The sequence below is a fragment of the Rhinopithecus bieti genome, unplaced genomic scaffold (genome assembly GCF_001698545.2).
Source record: "Rhinopithecus bieti isolate Rb0 unplaced genomic scaffold, ASM169854v2 scaffold_33652, whole genome shotgun sequence".
NCBI lineage: Eukaryota > Metazoa > Chordata > Mammalia > Primates > Cercopithecidae > Rhinopithecus > Rhinopithecus bieti.
Window position 1 is genome coordinate 119,054 of NW_016814761.1, and position 24,474 is coordinate 143,527.

The following is a 24,474-nucleotide window of genomic DNA, read 5'->3' on the forward strand; positions in this document are numbered from 1 at the left end:
GGGCTCTCACAATTTAATTGTTTGCTCAGCAACTATAAAAAGAACAGGTAAACAAGCTCATTATCAATCATCAATTTACTACCCATAAGATGTCAGCTTGAGGCTCTGGTAGGCTTTCTTCTTCCTCTATCTCCCCTTTTCAGAAAGGTTGGTGCAGACAGAGTGGATGCAAGTTCACACACAGCATACTGGACAGAACTAGGATTAGAACATGGGCAATACGTACTGTGTTATGCAGCCACGGCAGGTACTTAAGATGAAAGATGTCTTCATTTAAGTGCAAGAGAGGAAGAGGAACTAAAATTTCTTGGACACCAACCATGTCCCAATATCTATGCTGAGTTTTTCCGGTACTATGTTAAAAAACTGTCTCAGGTCTGCCAGTTCTTGGGAATGTGGTATTTTGAGCAAGCCAAAATTTTCTTTCTGGGGCAAGTTTTCAAAGCTCCAAAAGGAGGGTAAGAATTCTTACTTGCCCACCTTAAAGGGGTTTGTTGAGAAGCCCAGAAGAGGAACAGACTTAGAAAGGATTTTGCAAATCCTTAGTCCTTTATGTATACAAAAGCAATTTCCCTTCCCCTTCTAAATGTTCCCACTTAGAAGGCAGGTCAGAAATGTGTTGTTTCTTGGCTGTATAAGGGGCGTGGGAAAATCTGTCACTGCACATTGCATAGTAATAAACAGGAACAGCGCCAAGCTCTCTACCTGTCATTCCATGTCAACTTTATGCGGTTCGTATTATTACATGCCCTTTAGAGTCAGAAACACTGAGAGGATACTAGTGAAACTGTGGTGCCATTGCTTTAAGGAACCCAGTCTTTCCTACAACCCCCGCCACCCACGGCCAGGATCCTTCGGGGTACGGGGCTAGATGCATTTCCCTCCATCTCTCCCTTCCCCTGCCCTGTCCCCAATTCACAGGTCCTTTCCTCACCAATCCCAGTCCTCAACCTCGCACCCTAGAGGAATGACCTCGCTTCCCAATTCCCATCCGTCACACCCCGCAGGTCTCCCTTTTCTACAGAGGCGATGGTTTGGTGGCAGAAAAAGGGCTTGGAACTCCAATGTTTGGATTCGGATTCTGGTTTCAGCAGTCATTCGCTTGCCATGTGACCTTGAGCAATTCAAGTCCTCTTTCTGAACTCCTCCCCTCACTTTAGCTGTAAAAAATTGCCCCTGCCCTAACTCAAGCTGCGGCGAGGCGCAGAAAGATAACTGACAGGGATGCTCCAAGCCAAACCAAAGCACTGCGCCAGAGGGAGGAGGTCCTCCCTCTCCCTGAGGCCTTGCCCTGTGCTTCCTTAGTCTCTCCGCGGACCCATCAGCTCCAGGCAGTCTCCGTGACTTTCCTGCCTTTTCCCTCTCTAAGACTCCAGGACTCACCTGGAGGCAGGCCGCGCCAAGGGTTGTGGCCGGTAACCGGCCCCTCAAGGAGAGTGCGACCACCGCCGCCATCTTGGCTCTTGACGTCAGCCCCACCCCTTAACCCCGAGGTCGCTCTCCGCCGATGTCCCGTCGAACATCGCGGCGCCCAGCCTGCATCCACTGAGGACCCGCTAGCCGCGTAGGAGCCACCAAGTGGGAGGCGGCTTCCGGTTTCCCGAGTGGGAGGAGGGAAGGCGGGGCAAGTTACAGCGAGCAGTCACAGCGAGCGTGCGCAGTAGCGCAGTAGCGGCGCATGACCATTTGGCTTTCCCCAAGGTGACCTTCTCAGAAAGGGGAGGAGTCTGAGAGGCAGGGCGCCTTTCAGGGGTGGGGCTAAGACTTAGATGGGGCGGAGCCATCCTACCCCAGTCCGTGCCCCGATTTTAACCCGTTTTTTCCTGGAATTTTTGTTTGTTTGGGACGGAGTCTCGCACTGTCTCCCGGGCTGGAGTGCAATGGCGCGATCTTGGCTCACTGCAACCTCCGCCTCCCGGGTTCACGCGATTCTCCTGCCTCAGCCTCTCGAGTAGCTGGAATTACAGGCGCACACCACCACACCCGGTTTCATTTTTTGTATTTTTAGTACAGATGAGGTCTTTCTCTCCCCCCGCCCCTCCCTCTCTCTCTCTGTCTCCTTCCTTCCTTCCTTCCTTCCTTCCTTCCGTTCCTTCGGCTCCCCGCCTCCCTCCCCTCCGTCCCTCCCTCCCTCCACTCCTTCCCTCCCTCCCTTCCCTCCCTCCTTCCTTCCCTCCCTCCCTCCTTCCTTCCTTCCTTCCTTCCTTCCTTTCCTTTCCTGTTCACTTTTTGTATTTTTAGTAGACGATGAGTCGCTCTTTTTCTTTCTTTCTTTTCTTTCTTCTTTCTCTTTCTTTCTTCTTTTCTTTCTTTCTTTCTTTCTTTCCTTTCTCTCTCTCTCTCTCCTCTCTCTCTTCTCTCTCGTCTCTCTCTTCTCTCTCCTCTCTCTCTTTCTTCCTTTCATTCTCTCCACACCTCCCTCCCTCCCTCCCCTCCCTCCCCTGCCCTGGCCCTGCCCCTGCCCTCTTCCTTTTTTGTCAGGGGTCTCACTCTTGCCCAGGCCAGTGTGCAGTCTTGGCTCACTGCAGCCTCGACCTCCCAGGCTCAAGTGATCCTCCCGCCTCAGTCTCCCGAGTAGCTGGGACTACAGGCGCGTGAGCCACCATACCCAGGTTTTTTTTTTTTTGAGACGGAGTCTCTCTTTGTCGCCCAGGCTACAGTGCAGTTGCGTGATCTCGGCCCACTGCAGTCTCCGCCTCCCGGGTTCAAGCAATTCCCTGCCTCAGCCTCCCGAGTAGCTGGGATTACAGGCGTCCGCCATCATGCCCGGCTAATTTTTTTGTGTTTTAGTAGAGACAGGGTTTCACCATCTTGGCCAGGCTGGTCTTGAACTCCTGACTTCATGATCCACCCACCTCGGCCTCCCAAAGTATTGGGATTACAGGCGTGAGCCACCACCCCCGGCCGCCCGGGTAATTTTTTCAAAAGATTGCTTGTAGAGATGGAGTCTTGCTATGTTGCCCAGGCTGGTCTTGAACTCCTGGGCTCAAGCAGTCATCCTGCTCCGACTTCCCAAAGTGCTGGGATTACAGGGGTTAGCCACCGCGCCTGGCCTTCCTAAGAATTTGTCAGTCTTATTGCTCATCTCTGACGCTTACTGGCTTGAGTCAGGCATTTCTGTCGCACATCTGCAGCTTGCCGGAGGCTGCCTAGGTTTCCTCACTGAGTGTCCCAGACAAACTGGGCAGTTGGTGAATAAGCTGAGGTGATTTCAAGGGTGGCTGGCAAAGATGCCATTCTTTTGTTCATTCATTCATTCATTCATTCATTCATTCATTCATTCATAAATATGAATGGAGTGGCTACTATGTGGCAGGCACCAAGTGCTGGGATGCTACAGGGAATGAGCAAGTCAGGTGGTCACTGCTCATTGAATTTACCCTCTAGTGGTGGAGATGGGCAAGTGAGCTGACAGCTAGACACTGTGAGCTCTGTTCTGTAAGAGAGGGTGTGCCCAGAGAAGGACACCCAGTCCTTGGTGGCTTTGTTAGCCATTTAATATAAGAAACCATTTCTACTCTGCGCCAAACATTATGGTTCATTATCCCACTTAATCCCCACAGCAGTCCTGTGAAGAAGGGTTTCTGATTTTGTTTGTTCTGAGTTTCCATTTTAGTCATCTCAGCTGCTTTTTTCAGCCCCCTCCATGGATCTGCTCAGAGCTGGCCTCAGTCTCGGGACTTACCTTGGGCAGGAACCGCCTGGGGCCTCCAAGGCACCTGCCTCTTCCCTCACCCCAGGCGTTTGTGTAGATTGTTAACCTTGCAGGTCCCAAGGTTTCCCAGGAGTAATTTTTTTCCCCCTTTCTGCCTGCTTGTTTTTGACGTGACATTCTATAATCTTTGGTTTCCACTGTCACAGCTGATGTGGATGCTGCTGGAGACACTGAGATGGCCAGGTGAATTGGCTGGATGGGCTAGGTTTCTGGAGTCCTTGACTGGAACCCTGCTATACTGCCAGTGTAGCCTCATTAAAGGGAGTGTGTAGTGAGGCCTGAACTTCTAGGTCTAACCTGGAATCTTCAAGACCATGTGACCTTGGCTAAGCCCCCTCCCCATGTTTGACCTAGTTTCCTTGCCTGAACCATTAGGGTGTTGGGCCCTCTGATTTAAGATGCTGTGATTCACGTGGCTGTCTTGTGGATAACTGGTAACAATGCTGAGGTCACCTTGACTTTCACTGGCACTGACCCAGGACTGGAACAGGGCCCCTCTGGTCTGCCCCATGGGGCCTCTTGGGTCACCCAAACTGGCTGAAACATGGGAAGACTGCCACTCTCTCTCTAACTCCCAACTGAATTGTTGTCTGAGCTGAAGAAAGCTCTTCCTGCAAGGAATGTATTTCTAGAGAATTGATCCTCTTAGCATTTTCAGGGTTCTTTCATCTCAAAGGCAGATGCACCTCTAGATAAGCAACTACCCTTTTAGTTTGCCCAGGTCACCTTGGAAAAAGCAGTCTGAGGCCAGCATAAGTGAGGCCTTGATTTATGGAGGGACTCTTCGTGCCAATGGGCCCACACGCCCTGCAGTCACATCATTCCTGGGCTTCGTGGGGATTTGGGGAGCTCAAAGTTATGGAGGAATAAATTCCTGGGCGGCTGTACCTCCGCCCTGGACTTTGGGATTCCAGAAAGTCGCAGCTGCAGAAGGACTTAGAGATTTTCGTGGTCTGCTCCTGACATATTTTCCCAAGGTGTCCTTGTGATAAGACCCTAGGTTTTTTGGTTTATTTCCATTCGTCTGGAGAGTCACGTATTGCTTTTCACCAGACAGTCTGCTAGGCACTGTGTTTATACTGAACTTTATCACTTACAAAGGTGTTTACATAAACTGTCTCATTTAGTCCTCATAACAACACTTTTGGGTTGGAAAAGCTGCCCCTATTTTCCAGACTTTCTCAGTCTTTGGACAGCAGGAAAACGGAGCAGCCTTAGGTGAGCATTTTGCTTTAGGAGGTCGTTCTCTGTCCAGAACTGAAAATTAAAAGCAGCATCTCAAGGTGGCTCATACCTGTAATCCCAGCACTTTGGGAGGCTGAGGTGGGACCATCGATCCCTCGAGCCCCAGTCTGGGCAACATGGCGACACCCTGTCTCTACAAAAAATTTAAAAATTAGCCAAGCGTGGTGGTTGCACACCTGTAGTCCCAGCCTTGGGAGGCTGAAGTGGGAGGATTGCTTGAGTGCAGGAGGTCGAGGCTGCAGTGAGCTGCGATCACACCACTGCAACTCCAGCCTGGGCAACAGAGCAAGAGCCTGTCTCAAAAAAATGAAAATAAAAAACAAAATAAAAAAGCATTTTGTTGTATCAACTGTCATTTGTACAATCAATTGTAGTCTGGTATCTTGTAATTTAGGGCAACCTGGATGATTTCCCCCAGCCAGAGGGTGAAGAAGGGTTGGATTTAGGAGGAAATATCAGATGTTGCTTGGGAGATTCATTTGCCTCTGGGAAAAACCCACTTCGCAGCAATAGATTGCTGTGGTGGGGCTCTGGGGCCTTCCATCTAAAACTTAGGATTCTTTTTTTTGTTTGTTTTTGAGACGGAGTCTCGATCGGTTGCCCGGGCTGGAGAGCACTGGCACGATCTCGGCTCACTGCAAGCTCTGCCTCCCGGGTTCACACCATTCTCCTGCCTCAGCCTCCCTAGTAGCTGGGACTACAGGCACCCGCCACCACGCCCGGCTGTTTTGTATTTTGTTTAGTAGAGACGGGGTTTCACCGTGTTAACCAGGATGGTCTCCATCTCCTGACCTCGTGATCTGCCTGCTTCAGCCTCCCAAAGTACTGGGATTACAGGCATGAGCCACTGCACCTGGCCAAAATTTAGGATTTTGCCTTTGGCCAGTGGGCCTCGTCCTTTCTGTCTCTCTGGCTGTCTCCTGAGCATCTCCATCTGGGTGTCCCAGTGGTCCTTTAAACCCAACCTATCCCAAACGGTACATCTCACCTGAGGAGTTTATACTTCTCTTATTAGCACCACCATCTACCTGATATCCAAGCCAGAAACTCTATGTCATCTTGGTTCTTCTCCCCGCCCCACATCCAACTAACTCCCACCATAGCCTCCAAGTCTCCAGGCTCCCCCGCTCCCCCGCGGGCCCTTTGAGTTGCTTCTGTTCCTGTAATACAACCTGCTCTGTTCCCCACCTCATCCCCCACCTCTATGCCTTTGCATATATCCGTGTCTTGGATTTGGAGTCTCCTTTCCTCCTCCTTCATGTGGCTGACTTGTCATCATTGAAGATTCAGCTCCAACTTTTTCCTCCCTTAGGAAGTCCCTCCTTGACTGTCCCTATCAAAGTATCCTCTGCATATGCCATCCATGATGCAACACCTGCTTTAACAATGACCCATTCACGTGTCTGCCTCCCCAGACTGTGGGCAATTTGAGGGCTTGACCCACTTAACTCTATTTGATTTTCTCCAAATAACTTATTGCTATCTGCAAGTTTGTTTTTAATTCTTTTTTTTTTTTTGAAACAGAGTCTTGCTCTGTGGCCCAGGTTTAAGTGCTGTGGCATGATCATGGCTCACTGCAGCTTCGAACTCCAGTGCTTAAGTGATCCTCCCACCTCAGCCTCCGTAGTAGCTGGGACCACAGGCGTGCACTACCATGCACAGCTACTTTTAAAAAATTTTTTGTAGGCCGGGCACGGTGGCTCACGCCTATAATCCCAGCACTTTGGGAGGCCAAGGCAGGTGGATCACTTGAGGTCAGGAGTTCAAGACCAGCCTAGCCAACATGGTGAAACCTGTCTCTACTAAAATACAAAAATTAGCCAGGTGTGGTGGGGGCCTGTAATCCCAGCTACTTGGGAGGCTGAGGCAAGAGAATTGCTTGAACCTGGGAGGCTGAGGTTGCAGAGATTTTTTTGAGAGACGGAGTCTCCCTATGCTACCCAGACTGGTCTTGAATTCCTGGGCTTAAGCAATCCTCCTGCCTCCCAAAGTGCTGGGATTGCAGGACTGTGTGTCCATGCCTGAAACTGACTAGTTTTTTTTGAGAGGGAGTCTCCTCTTTGATCACCCGGCTGGAGTGCCAAGTGGCCACAATCTCGGCTCACTGCAAACTTGCTCCGGGTTCACGCATTCTCCTGCTCCAGCCTCCAAGTAGCTGGCGACTTTACAGGCGGCTCCACCCCCGCTCGGCTATTTTTTGTTTTTAGTTAGAGATAGGGGTTCCACCGTGTTGAGCAGGATGGTCTCGATTTCCTGACCTCGTGATCTGGCTCCTCAATCCTTCCCAAAGTGCTGGGATTAAAGGTGTGGAAGGCACACACCGGTCGCTGGATTTTTTTAATTTTTTTTTTTTTTTTTGAGACCGGAGTCTCCCTGTTGGCCCTGGCTGGAGTGCAGTGGCCGGATCTCAGCTCACTGCAGCTCTGCCTCCTGGCGTTTACGCCATTCTCCTGCCTCAGCTCCTGAGTAGGCTGGACTACAGGCGGGCCCGCCACCTCACCGGCTAGTTTTTTGTATATTTTTAGTAGAGACGGGGTTCACCGTGTTAGCCGGATGTTCTCGATTCCTCGACCTCGTGATCGCCATCTCGGCTGAAGTGCTGGGAATACAGTCTGAGCCACCGGCCTCTGGCCCTGTTTTAATTTTTTATGAATATATTTATTGTCAGAGCCTCCCATGACTGATGTCAAGGACTCCCAGAATTGGAATAGACAGAATTGGCAAATCAAAATGTCAACCAGCCAGCGGCACAGACCCTTTCTAGCCCCTACTCCAGCCCTATCTATGATTGTTCTCAGAGAAGCCTTGTCCCTTATGCTAGGGCACTCGGTGGTCATCTGTACTAAGGTTCATGGGGATATTGGGGGTGACTAATGATGGTAACTGACACATTTGGAGGACGTACTGTGTACCAGGCACCATGCAGAACACTTTGGGTACATATCCTCTCTCTAATCATTTCAGCAGTGGCACAAAGTAGGGATTACTATTCTTCATTTACAGTTGAGGCAACTGAGCCTCAGAGAGGGTCAACATCTCACTGCAGGTCACCCAGCAAGTAGATCAGCCTCTTCTGTTACGTAGGTGGCTGGGCTGCAGGCGTGCTCCTAAGGCTCCTGGGAACATGGTGGTTGCAGCTACTCTGGTCCACCTGCAGAGGGTGCTGCTGCCTCACAGAACTACCCAAGGCTCCCTACCAGACCTTGCCAACCTGCCCTTAGAAAGGCCTGATCTAAACTCTCTTCCCTCATCCCATGCAAACCCCACCATATAATTAGACTTCTCAAAATATTCTCTTCGAGTGGGATGGGGACAATCATAGGCTACGGTCTTCTCCAATTTCAAGAGCAGCCTCTGTGGAACTCCCGGAGCAAAAAGTCATGAGCCACCCCCACTCCAGATGGAACTGCGTTTCATACAGCTGAAGTCAGCTCAGCTGCTGGGACTTAGCAAGTGGCCCAAGGCCTTCTGGGGACTGTCATGCTGCTGGCCCTATAGCAGCACACACACACATACATTTGGAGCTCACCCACCCTGCTAACCTCTGCCTCCTCCCAGATGCCTGCCATCACCAGCATACTCTCAGATGAGCAGTTAGTTTGTTCCTCTGGATGTGTATGAGTGGGCGCTTTGCAAACACGGTATACTGCCATGATCAAACGCCCTTTCCAGCTCAAAAATCTGGATTTTGAGCACTGTTTTCTATCAGAGACAGAGCCATGCAAATGAAATGCAAAAATGAATAGTGATAAATATTCATGTGTAGCAGCTAGATGTCAGCCGACTAGAAACAAAAGTCAGAGAGCTGCAGAATGCTAAAGGCAATTTGGCCTCTTAGGGAGGCTGGTAGCTAGAACGGTTAAGGGTGCAGGCCTTAGGGATCTGAAATCCTGTTATATCAGCCATTTGCTCTGTGATCTTGAGCAAGTTGCTTAACCTCTTTGTGCCTTCATTTCCTATTGTGTAAGGTGGTAAAAAAGAAACAGTTACATTGCAGGGAAGAGAATTAAGTGGATTAGTGTCTGTAGGGCGCCATCAATCTTAAATTGGTAGTGGAGAGTCCAGCTGGGGGAAGGAAAGAGGTAAAAGATAGCTGTGCCTTGTTAGGGGAAATAGATTATGCTTATCAGAATGGGAAGACTTCAGCATACATATGATGTCAAGGATTTCAGGCAGCTCTAAAAAATTATTTTAGAATACTGTACATATGTAATTAAATTCTCACTATGTAAAAATTTCAAGCAATATAGATAAAGCTTAAATCCCCTCAGTCACACTTCCTTTCCCAGGGGTGATTACTATTGTCAGTTTCATGGGATTCCTTCCAGATTTTTTCCTTTGTATGTATTTACATATGTATGTTTCTACAGAAATCCATGGCTTTGCTTGCTGTTATTATTTTATTTTATTTTATTTTACTTTATTTTATTTTATTTTTTTTTTAGCTGGAATCTCGCTCTGTCACCAGGCTGGAGTGCAGTGGTGCAATCTCGGCTCACTGCAACCTCTGCCTACCAGTTCAAGTGATTCCCCTGCCTCAGATCCCGAGTAGCTGGAATTACAGGTGTGCGCCACCACGCCTGGCTAATTTTTGTATTTTTAGTAGAGACGGGGTTTCACCATGTTGGCCAGGCTGATCTCGAACTCCTGACCTCGTGATCTGCCTGCCTCGGCCTCCCAAAGTGCTGGGATTACAGGTGTGAGACACTGTACCCGGCCGTTTTTATTTTTAGAAAATGCAAATGATAATATACATGTTCTGCAAGCTGCCATTTTTTCATAAAGTGCTGTGTCTTGGAGGTCTTTCCATACTAGTATGCATAGATCTGTTTCATGATATGTGCTGCAGAATATTTAAAAGCAGGGCTGTACCCTGATTTGCTTATTCCTCAGGCAATTTCTTAAACATGTTTTCCCTATGAGTTTAATATCAATAAACAAACATGTTACTGTCAGTTTCCTAAAATACAGGATTGATCATGTGACTGCAGGTGACCTCAAACCTTCAGAGGGTTTCCAGGGCACCAAACCTAGTGTTTCCAGCATGACTGCAATCTATATTTTAGCTACTCACTATAATCACAATTTCGCAGACATATTACACACCTGGACCTCTTTGTGTCTCTACTCAGCTTGGCAACCCCTCCTCCCCTCTTTGCCTAATCATTCATTTCTACATTCATTCGGCAGTCATTCATCTTAGCACAAATGAACACCAGGCCATCCTTGGTCATTCTTCCAGCAGGAAAGATGTGTGTGTGTGTGTGTGTGTGTGTGTGTGTGTGTGTGTGTGTGTGTCTCCACAGATTTTTGTACCTTATTCATTCCTCCATTCAGCAAGTATTTATCAAGTGCCTATTCCATCAGTGTGCCTCTCTGCTTTCCTGTGTGTCTCCCTGACTCGGCTGTCAGCTCCTTGAGGGATGAGATCATGTCTCATGCACAGGGCTTTCCAGGGAGAACAAACACCCTGGTTCACCGAGCATAGTTCCAGATTCTCCTGTTGCCCTGGTGGAATTATTTGTAGGGCTCCTCTGAGCTCTCAGAAATGCCCTGGTTTAGATGAAAAATTATAGGATCACTGGTGTTACACATAGTAGACTTGACAAATGTTAATGGAAAAAAGTGAACGGATGGATGAATGAATATAATTTGCTTTTCACGATTTAGAGATGCCATCTTACTCCGAGCTGAGAACTAGAGAGAACACATACTGAGCTACATAGAGATCATTTCATTATGGGCTTTATTGCCTTAGAGGAGTTTGTAGGAATCCTATAATCTCTAGATATCTTGCTTGCAGGTAGAGGGGATATCTTGTTGATAAGATTCTTCTAATAGGACACCTGACATGCTAAAAACGGACTGGTGCAAAGATAAGGTAACATTTGTGAATGAAAGAATGCTAAACTTGGGTTAGGAAGCTGTTTCTTTTTTCTTTTCTTTTTTTTCTTTTGAGACGGTGTCTTATTCTATTGCTCAGGCTGCAGTGCAGTGGCATAATCTTGACTCGCTGCAATCTCCACCTCCCGGGTTCAAGCAATTCTCCTACTTTAGCCTCTCTAGTAGCTGGGATTACAGACGTGCGCCACTGCACCTGGCTAATTTTTGTATTTTTGGTAGAGACGGGGTTTCATCATGTTGGCCAGGCTGGTCTTGAACTCCTGACCTTAAGTGATCTGTCCACCTTGGCTTCCCAAAGTGCTGGGATTACAGGCATGAGCCACTGTGCCCAGCTAGAAAGCTGTTTCTGAGATGTAGTCAAGAGCAGGAGCTCAGTGGGTGGGCTCTGGAGCCAGACCACTCAGGTATGAATCCCAGCTCTGCCATTTCCTGCTGAGTAATCTTGAACAAGTCACTTCCTCTCTCTGAGCTTCACTTTCCTCATCTGTAAGGTGGGGATAACAGCCTCACAGCTTAGTTTTGATAATTAGATGAGATGACGAATGCAAAGTATTAGGTCAAACCATCAAAAATCGCCTCTATTTGACCATTTTGACCTTCCGAATGGGGTTTCATATAGTTCCACCTGGCGGGAATGCAATCAGTGTTTAAGAAATGTTTGGGCTGACTTTTCTGCTTCCATTGCCTAGCTGAACAGATGTTTCATTCTTTTATTCAAAACACATTTGTTGACCACCAACTATGTGCCAGGAATTGCCATCAGTGGGAAAGCAAAATATTCCCCCCCCCCTTTTTTTTATTATACTTTAAGTTCTAGGGTACATGTGGCACAACGATGCAGGTTTGTTAGCATCCATGTATACATGGTGCGATGTGGTGTTGCTGCAACCCATTTAACTCGTCATTTAGCATTAGGTATATCTCCTAAGCTATCCCTTCCCCCCTCTGCCCCTCCCACCATAGGCCGCCAGTGTGTGATGTTCCCCTTCCTGTTTCGCAGGTGATCTCATTGTTTCAATTCCCCACCTATGAGTGAGAAGCATGCAGTGTTTGGGTTTTCTGTTCCTTGTGATAGTTTAGCCTGAGAATGATGGTTTGCCCGCAGCTGCATCCATGTCCCCTACAAAGGACACGAACTCATCCCCTTTTTTATGGCTGCATACGTATTCCATGGTGTATATGTGGCTACATTTTCCTTAATCCAGTCCTGTCCACTGATGGACATTTGGGTTGATTCTAAGTCTTTGCTATTGTGAATAGTGCCGCAAATAAACATATGATGTGGCATGTGTCTTTATAGCGGAGCATGATTTATAATCGCTTTGGGTATATAGCGGCGCAGTCATGGGATGGCTGGGTCAAAAGGTATTTCTAGTTCTAGATCGCTTGAGGGATCACCACACTGTTTCGCACAATGGTTGAACTAGTTTACAGTCCCCCACCCCAACAAGTGTAAAAGTGTTCCTATTTCTCCACATCCTCTCCAACCAGCACCTGTTGTTTCCTGACTTTTTAATGATTGCCATTCTAACTGGTGTGAGATTGGTGTTTCATTGTGGTTTTGATTTGCATTTCTCTGATGGCGAGTGATCCCCCTTTTGTGTGTGTGTGTGTGTGTGTGTGTGTGTGTGTGTGTGTGTAATGGAGTCTCGCTCTGTCCCCCAGGCTGGAGTGCAGGGGCATGATCTTGGCTCACTGCAACCTCTGCCTCCGGAGTTCAAGTGATTCTCCTGCCTCAGCCTGCTGAATAGCTGGGATTACAGGTGCCTGCCATCACGCCTGGCTAATTTTTGTATTTTAGTAGAGACCGGGTTTCACCTTGTTGGCCAGGCTGATCTCAAACTCCTGACCTTAGGTGATCTGCCCGCCTTGGTCTCCCAAAGTGCTGGGATTACAGGCATGAGCCACTGTGCCCGGCCGGAAAACAAAAAATTCCTTTTAAAGACTGAACGTATCTCTTCAGCTCTTCAGTAGCACAGTAGCCTGCGCATGGGGCCTTAGCATGCTGGTCAGAGACTGTTAGTCATCTTTGGGTATAACCAGGGCTGTCAGAAAGCAGACTTTTGCTGGTGGAAGGTGAGGGGTCAAGGCCAAGCTGGCGTGGCCTGAACCCAGCAGTTCCTTTGAACTTTGAGCAGAACCCAGAGAAGACCTTTGCTTTTTCAAAGATCAGGGCTTAAAAGGAGCCCAGCTGGCCAGGGGGATGGGGTGAAGGTCTTTCACATCAGCCAGGCTTGAGACAAGGCTGCAGAGCTGGGCTTTCTGCCTGGGGCATCCTTTTCTGCATGTCCAGCTGGAGAACGGATCCTACATGCTGCCATTTGGTGTCACTCACTGTATTTAGTTGCTAATAACTTTTCCATCAGCCCCTTGGATCTGATACCACTTGGGTGAGGATCCTGCATGAATCTTACTGGTGAGGCAGATTGATTCCTGGCTGCTTTTTGTTTCAGGGGAGAGATCTCCCCGCAACCACTTCCATGGGGTTTTGGCTATGCCAAGGTGTGGCTCAGATCCCATCTGGAATGCTGGAGGAATCTGAGATAACAAGCTGCTCTCACCTGGGACTCCAAGTACACATTTTAGAGTAAATGCAGAATCAGTTGTATCCACAGGAACAGTGAGAGTAAAGAGAGGACCTGGTGGGGTGTTCCCATCTTGACAGTGGGCAGAGGGAACTTGGCCAAAGACAATCACCTTGCAGAGAGAGAGGGAGGTCCTGGTAACTTGGCAGCAGCCATGATTCAGACAAGAGGACTTTCTGGAAGGGCAAGGGTCTGCATACCAGGGCCAGTGATGGCTCGTATCTATTTTACATTTCTCTTTTCAGTATTATTATAATAAACTTTTATTAACCATTGCAGTCAAACTAGCTGGACTCTGGGGGTTTAAGGAATGTGCCTATTTCCACAATTGGCGCTCAGCCTGGCAGAGAAGATTCTAGAACAATACCTTCCAATATGATAGCCACTTGTGGCTATTGAGCACTTAAAATGTGGCTAGTCTGAATAGATGTGTGATGTAAGTATAAAATAAACATGAGATTTCAAAGACTTGCTACCAAAAATGAGAATGTAAAATATCTCACTGAAATTTTAAAATTTGGATTACATATTGAAATGATAATGATTTGGATAGATTGGGCTAAAGAAAATATATTATTAAAATTAATTTCACCTGCATTTTACTTTTTAAATGTGACTACCAGGAAATTCAAGATCATATTATCTAGCTTGCATTATATTTCTATTGGAAAGTGCTACTCAAAAGTCTCAAGGTGACACTCAGTGACCCTGAGGTGGGTGATTGGCCAACATGTGAAAACATCACCAGGATGAACTTGTTGAACGTTCCAGCATCCCTTGGGGAGTTGCAGAACTAGATGGGTCAGGAAATCCATGAAAAATTGGCCTTGCAGTGGCTTGGACCACATTAGTTGGGTATAAAAGGGGATTTCAGCAGGGCGCAGTGACTCACGCCTGTAGTCTCAGCACTTTGGGAGGCCGAGGTGGGCAGATTGCAAGGTCAGGAGATTGAGACCATCCTGGCCAACATGATGAAACCCTGTTTCTACTAAAAATACAAAAATTACCTGGGTGTGGTGGTGCATGCCTGTAATCACAGCTACTCTGAAGGCTGAGGCAGGAGAATCACTTGAACCAGGGAGCTGGAGTTGCAGTGAGCCAAGATCATGCCACTGCACTCCAGTCTGGCGACAGAGCAAGTCTGTCTCAAAAAAACAACAAAACAAACCCCCAGAAAGGGGATTTCAGAGGCCTGGTCCCCTGGGTTAAGCCTGGGAGTAAGTCAACCAGTGATTTTCATTTTGCAGTGGCCTCTTTAAAAACAATGGCACCAAGACATTTGTCCAGAAGCCCAAGATGGGACTAAGGAGTGAGAAGGGCCCCAGGTGTCTCCCAAAGAACTTGGAAGCAGCTTCTAGACTCAGCAACCAATCAGGTGGCTCCGTTTTAGGGCCTCAGGAGTTTGTACACAAAGACCCTGTTAGATCCGGTTATGTTGTATGGATTTTCATACCATGGGTCAAATCACAAATACTTGTGTGTAATAGCTTTTTATTAAAAGAACACAGCATCACCCAGAGCAGTGGACATGGCTGGTGCCCTGCCCAGACCCTCTTCTGGTTGTGGCAGCCCATTCCCCCAGCCTGTGACTTTCCTCCTAATCCCAGTTGTGATCTTTAGATGGTTGTCTGTGAGCTCCTGGTACCCCCTCGCCCATTGAGAGGGCCAGAGTCCCCACAGCCAATGACTGGTGCAGACGGACAAAGACTCAGCCTCCAGACAGGACAGCTCAGAGGTGCCATTTATGCTCCAGAGCTCTCCAGGGATCAGTCTGAGGCTTCACCTCACACTCTTGTATGGTTTCTTCCCCTTCCTTGGCCTGCTCCCCCAGTTCCCGTCTTGGTTTCTCCTGGAGGCTCTTCTTTTTGAGACAGGGTCTTGCTCTGTCATGTGGGTTGGAGTGTAGTGCAGTGACACAATCATGGCCCCTTGCAGACTCCACGTCCTAGGCTCAATCTATCCTCTTGCGTCAGCTTCCCAAGTAGCTGGGACTATAGGCATGTGCCACCATGCCCAGCTATTTTTTTTTTTTTTTTTTTGAGACGGAGTCTCGCTCTGTCGCCCAGGCTGGAGTGCAGTGGCCAGATCTCAGCTCACTGCAAGCTCCGCCTCCCGGGTTTACGCCATTCTCCTGCCTCAGCCTCCCGAGTAGGTGGGACTACAGGCGCCCGCCACCTCGCCCGGCTAGTTTTTTGTATTTTTTTTAGTAGAGACGGAGTTTCACCGTGTTAGCCAGGATGGTCTCGATCTCCTGACCTCGTGATCCGCCCGTCTCGGCCTCCCAAAGTGCTGGGATTACAGGCTTGAGCCACCGCGCCCGGCCCATGCCCAGCTATTTTTAAAAATTTTTTATAGAGATGGGGATCTCACTATGTTGCCTAAGCTTGTATGGAACTCTTGGGCCCAAGTGATCCTCCTGCCTCAGCCTCCCAAAGTGCTGAGGTTACAGGCATGAGCCACTGTGCCCGGCCCTTTCTTAATAAATCACTTGTTCTCAAATGCTCATCTCAGGGTCTGCTCCTGGGGAACCCCATCAGAATAACATGATCAGACTTTATTGCAGGTACTGGTCTTCACCTTCGGGGTGGCCATGTAATATGCAGTCACTGAGTGTGTGGGGGATTCTGAACCCTCGAGATACCTATGCTGAGAGCGCAGACCCCGTGCCCAGAACAGCAGGGGCTGCAGGACCAGGAAGGCCCGGTATGTGGCTTGCCTCACTCCAGGCCGTGTCTATGAAGCAGCAAAGAACATCACACCAACAGCCATGTGACTTCCCCTTGGACCATTTATTTCATTGTTCTTTAGTCGAGCTCTTCCCTAAACATCTTTAGCTCTCTACCACAGGCTCTTTTCCAGAAATTTGAAACTGTGTTCTTCTTGCCATCTTCACGACACCCCCTGCCCTCTTACATAGGATATTTCAACATCAAGGTGGAAACAGGAACTTAGCCGAGTTTTGCAACAGAGAAGAGTATTCTAGGCCTACATTTATAGGAAGTGGGGGTGGGGAAGAGCCATGAGTCCACAGGGGTACATCCACACCGAGGGTCATCACACTGGGTGGGCAAGTGAGATGGGAAAGGATGTGTGAGTCCTGGGAACTTCAGAAACATCAGAAATTACCAACATCATTGGGGAAAGCCTTAGAAAAATCTATAAAGACACACTGTCTGCACGTGGGAGGCGCTCACTTCCCCCTAATGTAGACTAAAAAAAAAAAAAGAAAGAAAACCCATAAACCCACATTAACCAAACACACACACACATGACAAACTCTAAGTCTCCAGACAGACACCCTCAAATAGGCACTTGGTGTTTTCAGCTCTGGGGCTGGAGAGATCTGGGGCTTTGGCCTCCAAAGGCAGGAGTGGCTGTCCCCAGAGAGGAGGCAACAGCTTCTGGAGGCTCTGGGGAATCACTGGATGGGTACTGGCCAGCTAGCTGGGAAGGAGAGCTGTTTAAAGAAGACCCCCTCTCACCGCCCATTTCACCATGACAGTGACTTGCTGGAAGTTTTGTGCCCTGAGGATGGATTTCTGAATATAGTGGGCTGGCATTTCTAAAGAACGCATCACTGAAGGGTCAGGGGCTGGCCTTTACATGTGAACTTTGCATGTTGGGGACTGATGGGTTCCATGCCAGTAGGGACCAGGTCCAGATTGCTACTAACCACTGTGTTTGCAGAGCCCAATGCCATGCCTGGCGCTTAGGGGCATACAAAAAATGTTTGTTGAATGGTTGAAAGAAATAATCCCAAATGAAAATCTTGTTCCTCCAAGAATATAATTACATTATAACCTTTTCATTGGTTATAAATTGGTTCTTCAAAATGGGATTATAATTCATTTATTTTTCTGGCCCTAAAGGAACCTTTAAAGATTGAAATTGAGTCTTTTCACTTGGAGCCAGGAATGAATCTGGATATGTCCAAATGAGAGGGTCTTTGGCAAATGCACTGGTGAATTTCAATGGAATAATCAAACCACCCCTAAGCTGGCAGCTGACCCAGAACTGGCTGTTGGGCTGGAGGGCAGGCCAGGGTCCTTATGTGTTGGATCTGATGTCTGGGGAGGAGGGGCTGGTCACTTATTATGCCCCGGGAAAGGCCTGATTCTGGCTGCTGGTGAACAAGTTCTTGTCTAGCTGCCTGGACAGATGGCATCAGGAATAAAAAGGAAGAAAATCAAGGCAGTGGGAGGAGGAAGGTCAGGGACTGGCCAGAGATCAAGGACCAGGCAAGAGAAGGTGGATATGGCTGACCAGGGGCATCTTTACACATTGAACTCTCAGGCCACAAGTATGCTGGTCTGGGGAGAAATCCCCATGCATGCAGGGGAACCTGCATCCATGAGACAGATGAGGCAAAAGGAGCATCCCACACGTGGGGAAACCTGCTCAGATGAAATATTTCCAGGAAGGTTCTAAACTAACTTACTGGACCCTCAGGGAATGGGGAGGACTAGCCAGCAGTGTCCATGCTGCAGAGAGAAAGCCAAGAGGATTTGAGAGATTGGTAAGGAATGAAAATTGGAGGTGGCCACCTGGAAACCCTAAGGGAGGTGGATTTGAAATGATGATGGCAGTTCAAGATACGTCTAGGGTCCTGGGGTCCTGGGGTCCCTTTCCATGGATTCTACCTTGATTTTCAGAGCATGGCTGCTGGAAGAACTGGCGATCCCAGAATCTCCTTCCCTTCTCCCCTCATTCAGTGTCAGACTAGAGACTCAAAATTCTTTGGGGAACGGTTTGGGCACATGGTTTGCTGTGTTTCGTTTTGTTCCTTATGTCAGGGCTATAGAGACACTGGCCCAGCTATTTTCAGCAGGGACAGAGTCGAGGCTCACTGGGGATGGCTTCAGAGGATACTGAGGCCCCGCTCAGGGAGGGCAAGGCACAGATACCCCAAATCCCACCCCACGTCCCAAAGGTCTCCCAGCGGGGCTGTCCAGTCCATGTCAGCAGAAGGCTCTGGGCATGTGAGGGGTCTGGAGAACTCAGGGAAGGAGGCAAACACCAGGGCCCCTGGCAGGTCAGGGCACCATGTGCCACCACTTGAAGGTAAAGGGCTTCCTGCGGACATTGGTGCCGCAGTGGACTTCCCCAGAAACTTGTGGTAGGCAGAAATGTCGTCGATGAAGGTGCATTCGAGGCCCAGGGGCTCCAGGAGGCCGCGCACGTGCATCTCCAGGCAGCACTCCTCCTCGACCTGTGGCCCAAATGGCTTGGGGATGCCCAGGTCCTTGTCCAGCACGATCATGTTCACCTGTGATGGGTGATTGTGATGGTAACAGCTTCCATTTAGTGAGCACCTACTATACACATGCCCATCCTAAGCTCACTGAACCCTCACAGCAACCTGTGAAGTAGTAACTGTGATTGGATAGGGACGGAGCGGGTCTAAGTCACTCACAAATGGCAGAGCTGAGGCGGAAAACCAGGCAATCCTCTGTATGTACATGTGTGCAAAAGCATTCACATGTCTGTACATGTATATATACATGGCTATATATGCATGCATCAGTGTGTACATGTACATGTGTATGAATGTGCACACATGCATGAGTATGTATGCATTTGTGTGTGCATGTGTATTTCTGTGTGTGTATATATGTTCATGCGTGCACGTGTTTCTGTGTGCACGTGTATATGTGTCCACGCATGCACGTGTTTATGTGTGCGCATGTGTGTATATATGTGTCCATGTGTGCATATGTATTGTTCTAACCTCTTTCTATGTTATGGAAGACTCTCCTCTATGTAACAGGAATCCCTCCTGTACATAAAGGACTTTTAATCTTTTGCACAGCACTTTCCTATCTGTTAAGAAAAAGGGTTCCCAGTATCTCAGTGAAGCAGCTAGGATGAGCGTATCACCCCTAGGAGGAAATGGAGGCCCAGAGAGGGCAAGTGCCTGAGGTGAGGTCACACAGCAGTGCAGCCAGGATTGGGACCTGGGCCTCCCCATTGGACAGCCTCAGTTGAGGGGTCCTTCTGGATCTGGCTGCCCTATACTGGCATGGGGCAAGGGTTGGGGTCCGCAGGGCCTCACCATGTTTGGGAAGAAGGCTCTGGCGCGGTGGTCCTTGTCCATCTTGAACAGAGCGGGCAGGTCAATGATGTCCTGCTCTGTCAGTCCCAGCTCCTTCTTGAGGATGTCACGGTTCCAGTCCAGGCAGCGCTGGGAAGGAGAAAGGAGGGAGGGCATGCAGGTGAGGGGGACACACACCTGCCACCTTGTCAACCCCATCCCTGTCTGCAGCACCAGGCCAGGGGCCCTGGCACTCCAGAGAGACTTCTAGCACTCAGTGGCACCTCTGCAGCCTCTCCTCAGCCCTGTCTACCAGGGTTCAGGACAGAAGATGGTCACAGATGTCAGAGCAGCAGCTGCCATTTCCCCAGCACTCACTAGAGCCGGTCCCTGTGCTAAGTGCTTCCCACACAGCACCTCAGTGACCCCTCGGGCCACCCAACACTGATGATTTTGGTAATAACAAAAGCTAATGTGTACATGTGCCTGGTACTTCTAAGGGCATTACATAGACTGCTTATTTAAGCCCCAGCCCTGTGATATAGATGCTATTATTATACCCTTTTAATTTTTTTTTTTTTTTTTTTTTNGTCTAGCTGCCTGGACAGATGGCATCAGGAATAAAAAGGAAGAAAATCAAGGCAGTGGGAGGAGGAAGGTCAGGGACTGGCCAGAGATCAAGGACCAGGCAAGAGAAGGTGGATATGGCTGACCAGGGGCATCTTTACACATTGAACTCTCAGGCCACAAGTATGCTGGTCTGGGGAGAAATCCCCATGCATGCAGGGGAACCTGCATCCATGAGACAGATGAGGCAAAAGGAGCATCCCACACGTGGGGAAACCTGCTCAGATGAAATATTTCCAGGAAGGTTCTAAACTAACTTACTGGACCCTCAGGGAATGGGGAGGACTAGCCAGCAGTGTCCATGCTGCAGAGAGAAAGCCAAGAGGATTTGAGAGATTGGTAAGGAATGAAAAATTGGAGGTGGCCACCTGGAAACCCTAAGGGAGGTGGATTTGAAATGATGATGGCAGTTCAAGATACGTCTAGGGTCCTGGGGTCCTGGGGTCCCTTTCCATGGATTCTACCTTGATTTTCAGAGCATGGCTGCTGGAAGAACTGGCGATCCCAGAATCTCCTTCCCTTCTCCCCTCATTCAGTGTCAGACTAGAGACTCAAAATTCTTTGGGGAACGGTTTGGGCACATGGTTTGCTGTGTTTCGTTTTGTTCCTTATGTCAGGGCTATAGAGACACTGGCCCAGCTATTTTCAGCAGGGACAGAGTCGAGGCTCACTGGGGATGGCTTCAGAGGATACTGAGGCCCCGCTCAGGGAGGGCAAGGCACAGATACCCCAAATCCCACCCCACGTCCCAAAGGTCTCCCAGCGGGGCTGTCCAGTCCATGTCAGCAGAAGGCTCTGGGCATGTGAGGGGTCTGGAGAACTCAGGGAAGGAGGCAAACACCAGGGCCCCTGGCAGGTCAGGGCACCATGTGCCACCACTTGAAGGTAAAGGGCTTCCTGCGGACATTGGTGCCGCAGTGGACTTCCCCCAGAAACTTGTGGTAGGCAGAAATGTCGTCGATGAAGGTGCATTCGAGGCCCAGGGGCTCCAGGAGGCCGCGCACGTGCATCTCCAGGCAGCACTCCTCCTCGACCTGTGGCCCAAATGGCTTGGGGATGCCCAGGTCCTTGTCCAGCACGATCATGTTCACCTGTGATGGGTGATTGTGATGGTAACAGCTTCCATTTAGTGAGCACCTACTATACACATGCCCATCCTAAGCTCACTGAACCCTCACAGCAACCTGTGAAGTAGTAACTGTGATTGGATAGGGACGGAGCGGGTCTAAGTCACTCACAAATGGCAGAGCTGAGGCGGAAAACCAGGCAATCCTCTGTATGTACATGTGTGCAAAAGCATTCACATGTCTGTACATGTATATATACATGGCTATATATGCATGCATCAGTGTGTACATGTACATGTGTATGAATGTGCACACATGCATGAGTATGTATGCATTTGTGTGTGCATGTGTATTTCTGTGTGTGTATATATGTTCATGCGTGCACGTGTTTCTGTGTGCACGTGTATATGTGTCCACGCATGCACGTGTTTATGTGTGCGCATGTGTGTATATATGTGTCCATGTGTGCATATGTATTGTTCTAACCTCTTTCTATGTTATGGAAGACTCTCCTCTATGTAACAGGAATCCCTCCTGTACATAAAGGACTTTTAATCTTTTGCACAGCACTTTCCTATCTGTTAAGAAAAGGGTTCCCAGTATCTCAGTGAAGCAGCTAGGATGAGCGTATCACCCCTAGGAGGAAATGGAGGCCCAGAGAGGGCAAGTGCCTGAGGTGAGGTCACACAGCAGTGCAGCCAGGATTGGGACCTGGGCCTCCCCATTGGACAGCCTCAGTTGAGGGGTCCTTCTGGATCTGGCTGCCCTATACTGGCATGGGGCAAGGGTTGGGGTCCGCAGGGCCTCACCATGTTTGGGAAGAAGGCTCTGGCGCGGTGGTCCTTGTCCATCTTGAACAGAGCGGGCAGGTCAATGATGTCCTGCTCTGTCAGTCCCAGCTCCTTCTTGAGGATGTCACGGTTCCAGTCCAGGCAGCGCTGGGAAGGAGAAAGGAGGGAGGGCATGCAGGTGAGGGGACACACACCTGCCACCTTGTCAACCCCATCCCTGTCTGCAGCACCAGGCCAGGGGCCCTGGCACTCCAGAGAGACTTCTAGCACTCAGTGGCACCTCTGCAGCCTCTCCTCAGCCCTGTCTACCAGGGTTCAGGACAGAAGATGGTCACAGATGTCAGAGCAGCAGCTGCCATTTCCCCAGCACTCACTAGAGCCGGTCCCTGTGCTAAGTGCTTCCCACACAGCACCTCAGTGACCCCTCGGGCCACCCAACACTGATGATTTTGGTAATAACAAAAGCTAATGTGTACATGTGCCTGGTACTTCTAAGGGCATTACATAGACTGCTTATTTAAGCCCCAGCCCTGTGATATAGATGCTATTATTATACCCTTTTAATTTTTTTTTTTTTTTTTTTTTTTGAGACTGAGTCTTATTCCATTGCCCAGGCTGGAGTGTAGTGGCATGATCTTGGTTCACTGCAACCTCCACCTCCTGGGTTCAAGTGATTCTCCTGCCTCAGTCTCCCAAGTAGCTGGGATTATAGGCACGCACCACCATGCCTGGCTAATTTTTGCATTTTTGGTAGAGAAGGAGTTTCAATATGTTGGCCATGTTGGCCTTGAACTCCTGACCTCAGGTGATCTGCCTGCCTCGGCCTCCCAAAGAGTTGGGATTACAGGCATGAGCCACCACGCCCGGCCAAAATTTTTATTTATTGATTTATTTTGTAGAGACAAGTGTCTCACAATGTTCCCCAGGTTGGTCTCAAACCCCCAGCCTTAAACAATCCTCCTGCCTTGGCTTCCCAAAGTACTGAGATTACAGGCATGAGACACTGTGTGTGGCCCCTATTATCCCGTTTTTAGAGATGAGAGAACCAAAGACAGCCTTAGTGAGTTGCCCATGGTCCTAGTCCCAAGTGAGGGGGCGGCACAATTTGGCACTCCTTTAACCCCGGGACTTTAGCCCAGAAGTAAAGCAAGGAGGCTGGCTGAATGCTGGTGGAGGCTCTTCCCTGTGCTGCTGTGCTCCGGGTCAGGAGCTTCTGAGCCCTCGGCCGTTCTCTACGGAAGGCCCAAGGATGTGAGGGCCTGAGCCTCATCCCTCCCAGGGGCCCTCTGGCCCTGCACCCCTGCCCTGCCCTCACCTGAAAGTACAGGTTCTCCTGCACGAGGCTCTCGTTGGACAGAATCTTGTTGATGGTGATTCGCTTGCTGCTCATCCCACCCAAGCCTGTGGGGGTCAAAGGACAGGGGATGGTCAAGCTTTAGATACCCAGGCTGGGTGTTCCCCTTTTGCCAAGACCCTCCAGTCCCTGGGCTAACTGCTGGACCAGGACTGGGGAGATGGGGCTGGGGACAGGCTGGACCACAGGAGGGCACTCCCAGGAGAAATCAGGCCCCCTCGTCTGGGAAGGGCAGCACACACTCTTTTCTCCAGAGTTGACTATGACATCTGAGCCAGGACAGTGGTGGCAGCTGTCTTGCTCTCACTTCGGCCAGTGGGATCAGGGGTGGTACAAGTAGCCCCCTGGTTCTCCCACCTAGAGTCTGCTGCTAAGGATGAGCAGCTGACTAGCATGAATGTGGCAGAAGCAGCATGGCCAAAGGGGACACCCTTCCCATTTTCCAGAACTGCCTCATCTTGGCTGCTGCTCTGGAGTGGCCTGCGTCTGGCTCCCATACCACAGGATGGCTTATATGGCTTCCAGCTTGATTAGTAATGCCTAATGCTCAATGAGCACCTACTATGTGGCCGATACTCTTCTAAATGCTTTACATTGAATTAACTCATGGATCCTCCCCACATTTCTATGGGGTAGTCACTACCCTGAAAAATGAGGAAACTGAGGCACAGAGAAGTTATGTGACTTGTCCCAGGTCTTACATCTAGCAAGCAGCAGAGTTGGTGTGCAGATCAGTCTGATTCCAGAGCCTATGCTCTTAACCTATTATTTATTTATTTATTATTTTTTGGCCTCATCTGGGAAGAGCCTGCTGGTCCATTGCACTTCCCAGGTTTATAGCTGGATAGCAGCAAAGATGCCCAGCTATAAGTTGGATGTAATCTTTGAGGCTTAGGGACTCAGAAGGCAGGGTCCAGGTAGAGACAGAAAACTAGGGATCTGTGATTTTCTAAAACTGATCCAAGTTCAGGGGATAGGTTCATATAAGAATTTTTCTGGAGGGCAAGCCTGTAGTTTTTTTTTTTTTTTTTGAGACGGAGTCTCGCTCTGTTGCCCGGGCTGGAGTGCAGTGGCCGGATCTCAGCTCACTGCAAGCTCTGCCTCCCGGGTTTACGCCATTCTCCTGCCTCAGCCTCCCGAGTAACTGGGACTACA

General features: G+C 49.2%; 2 protein-coding genes and 1 pseudogene across 3 annotated transcripts in view; all 3 read right to left on the bottom strand.

The window, feature by feature from the left end:
- SDHB (succinate dehydrogenase complex iron sulfur subunit B) overlaps positions 1-1,616 on the bottom strand; it is a 36,357-nt gene extending 34,741 nt beyond the window's left edge. The window contains exon 1 of the mRNA XM_017852126.1: positions 1,384-1,616. Coding sequence (XP_017707615.1) covers positions 1,384-1,455 — 72 coding nt within the window. The 5' untranslated portion in view covers positions 1,456-1,616. The remainder of the gene's footprint in view (positions 1-1,383) is intronic.
- Positions 1,617-16,219: 14,603 nt separating this feature from the next.
- LOC108515334 (protein-arginine deiminase type-2-like) lies at positions 16,220-19,671 on the bottom strand (annotated as a pseudogene). Its single transcript, XR_001881498.1, has 2 exons — positions 19,502-19,671; positions 16,220-18,715 (listed from the first exon to the last, which is right to left on the bottom strand). The product of XR_001881498.1 is annotated as a protein-arginine deiminase type-2-like (transcript).
- Positions 19,672-20,077: 406 nt separating this feature from the next.
- The window catches only part of LOC108515333 (protein-arginine deiminase type-2), a 52,820-nt gene continuing 48,423 nt past the window's right edge, over positions 20,078-24,474 (bottom strand). Inside the window, exons 14-16 of the mRNA XM_017852135.1 lie at positions 23,281-23,366; positions 21,984-22,112; positions 20,078-21,198 (exon numbers count right to left, since the gene is read on the bottom strand). Coding sequence (XP_017707624.1) covers positions 20,965-21,198; positions 21,984-22,112; positions 23,281-23,366 — 449 coding nt within the window. The 3' untranslated portion in view covers positions 20,078-20,964. The remainder of the gene's footprint in view (positions 21,199-21,983; positions 22,113-23,280; positions 23,367-24,474) is intronic.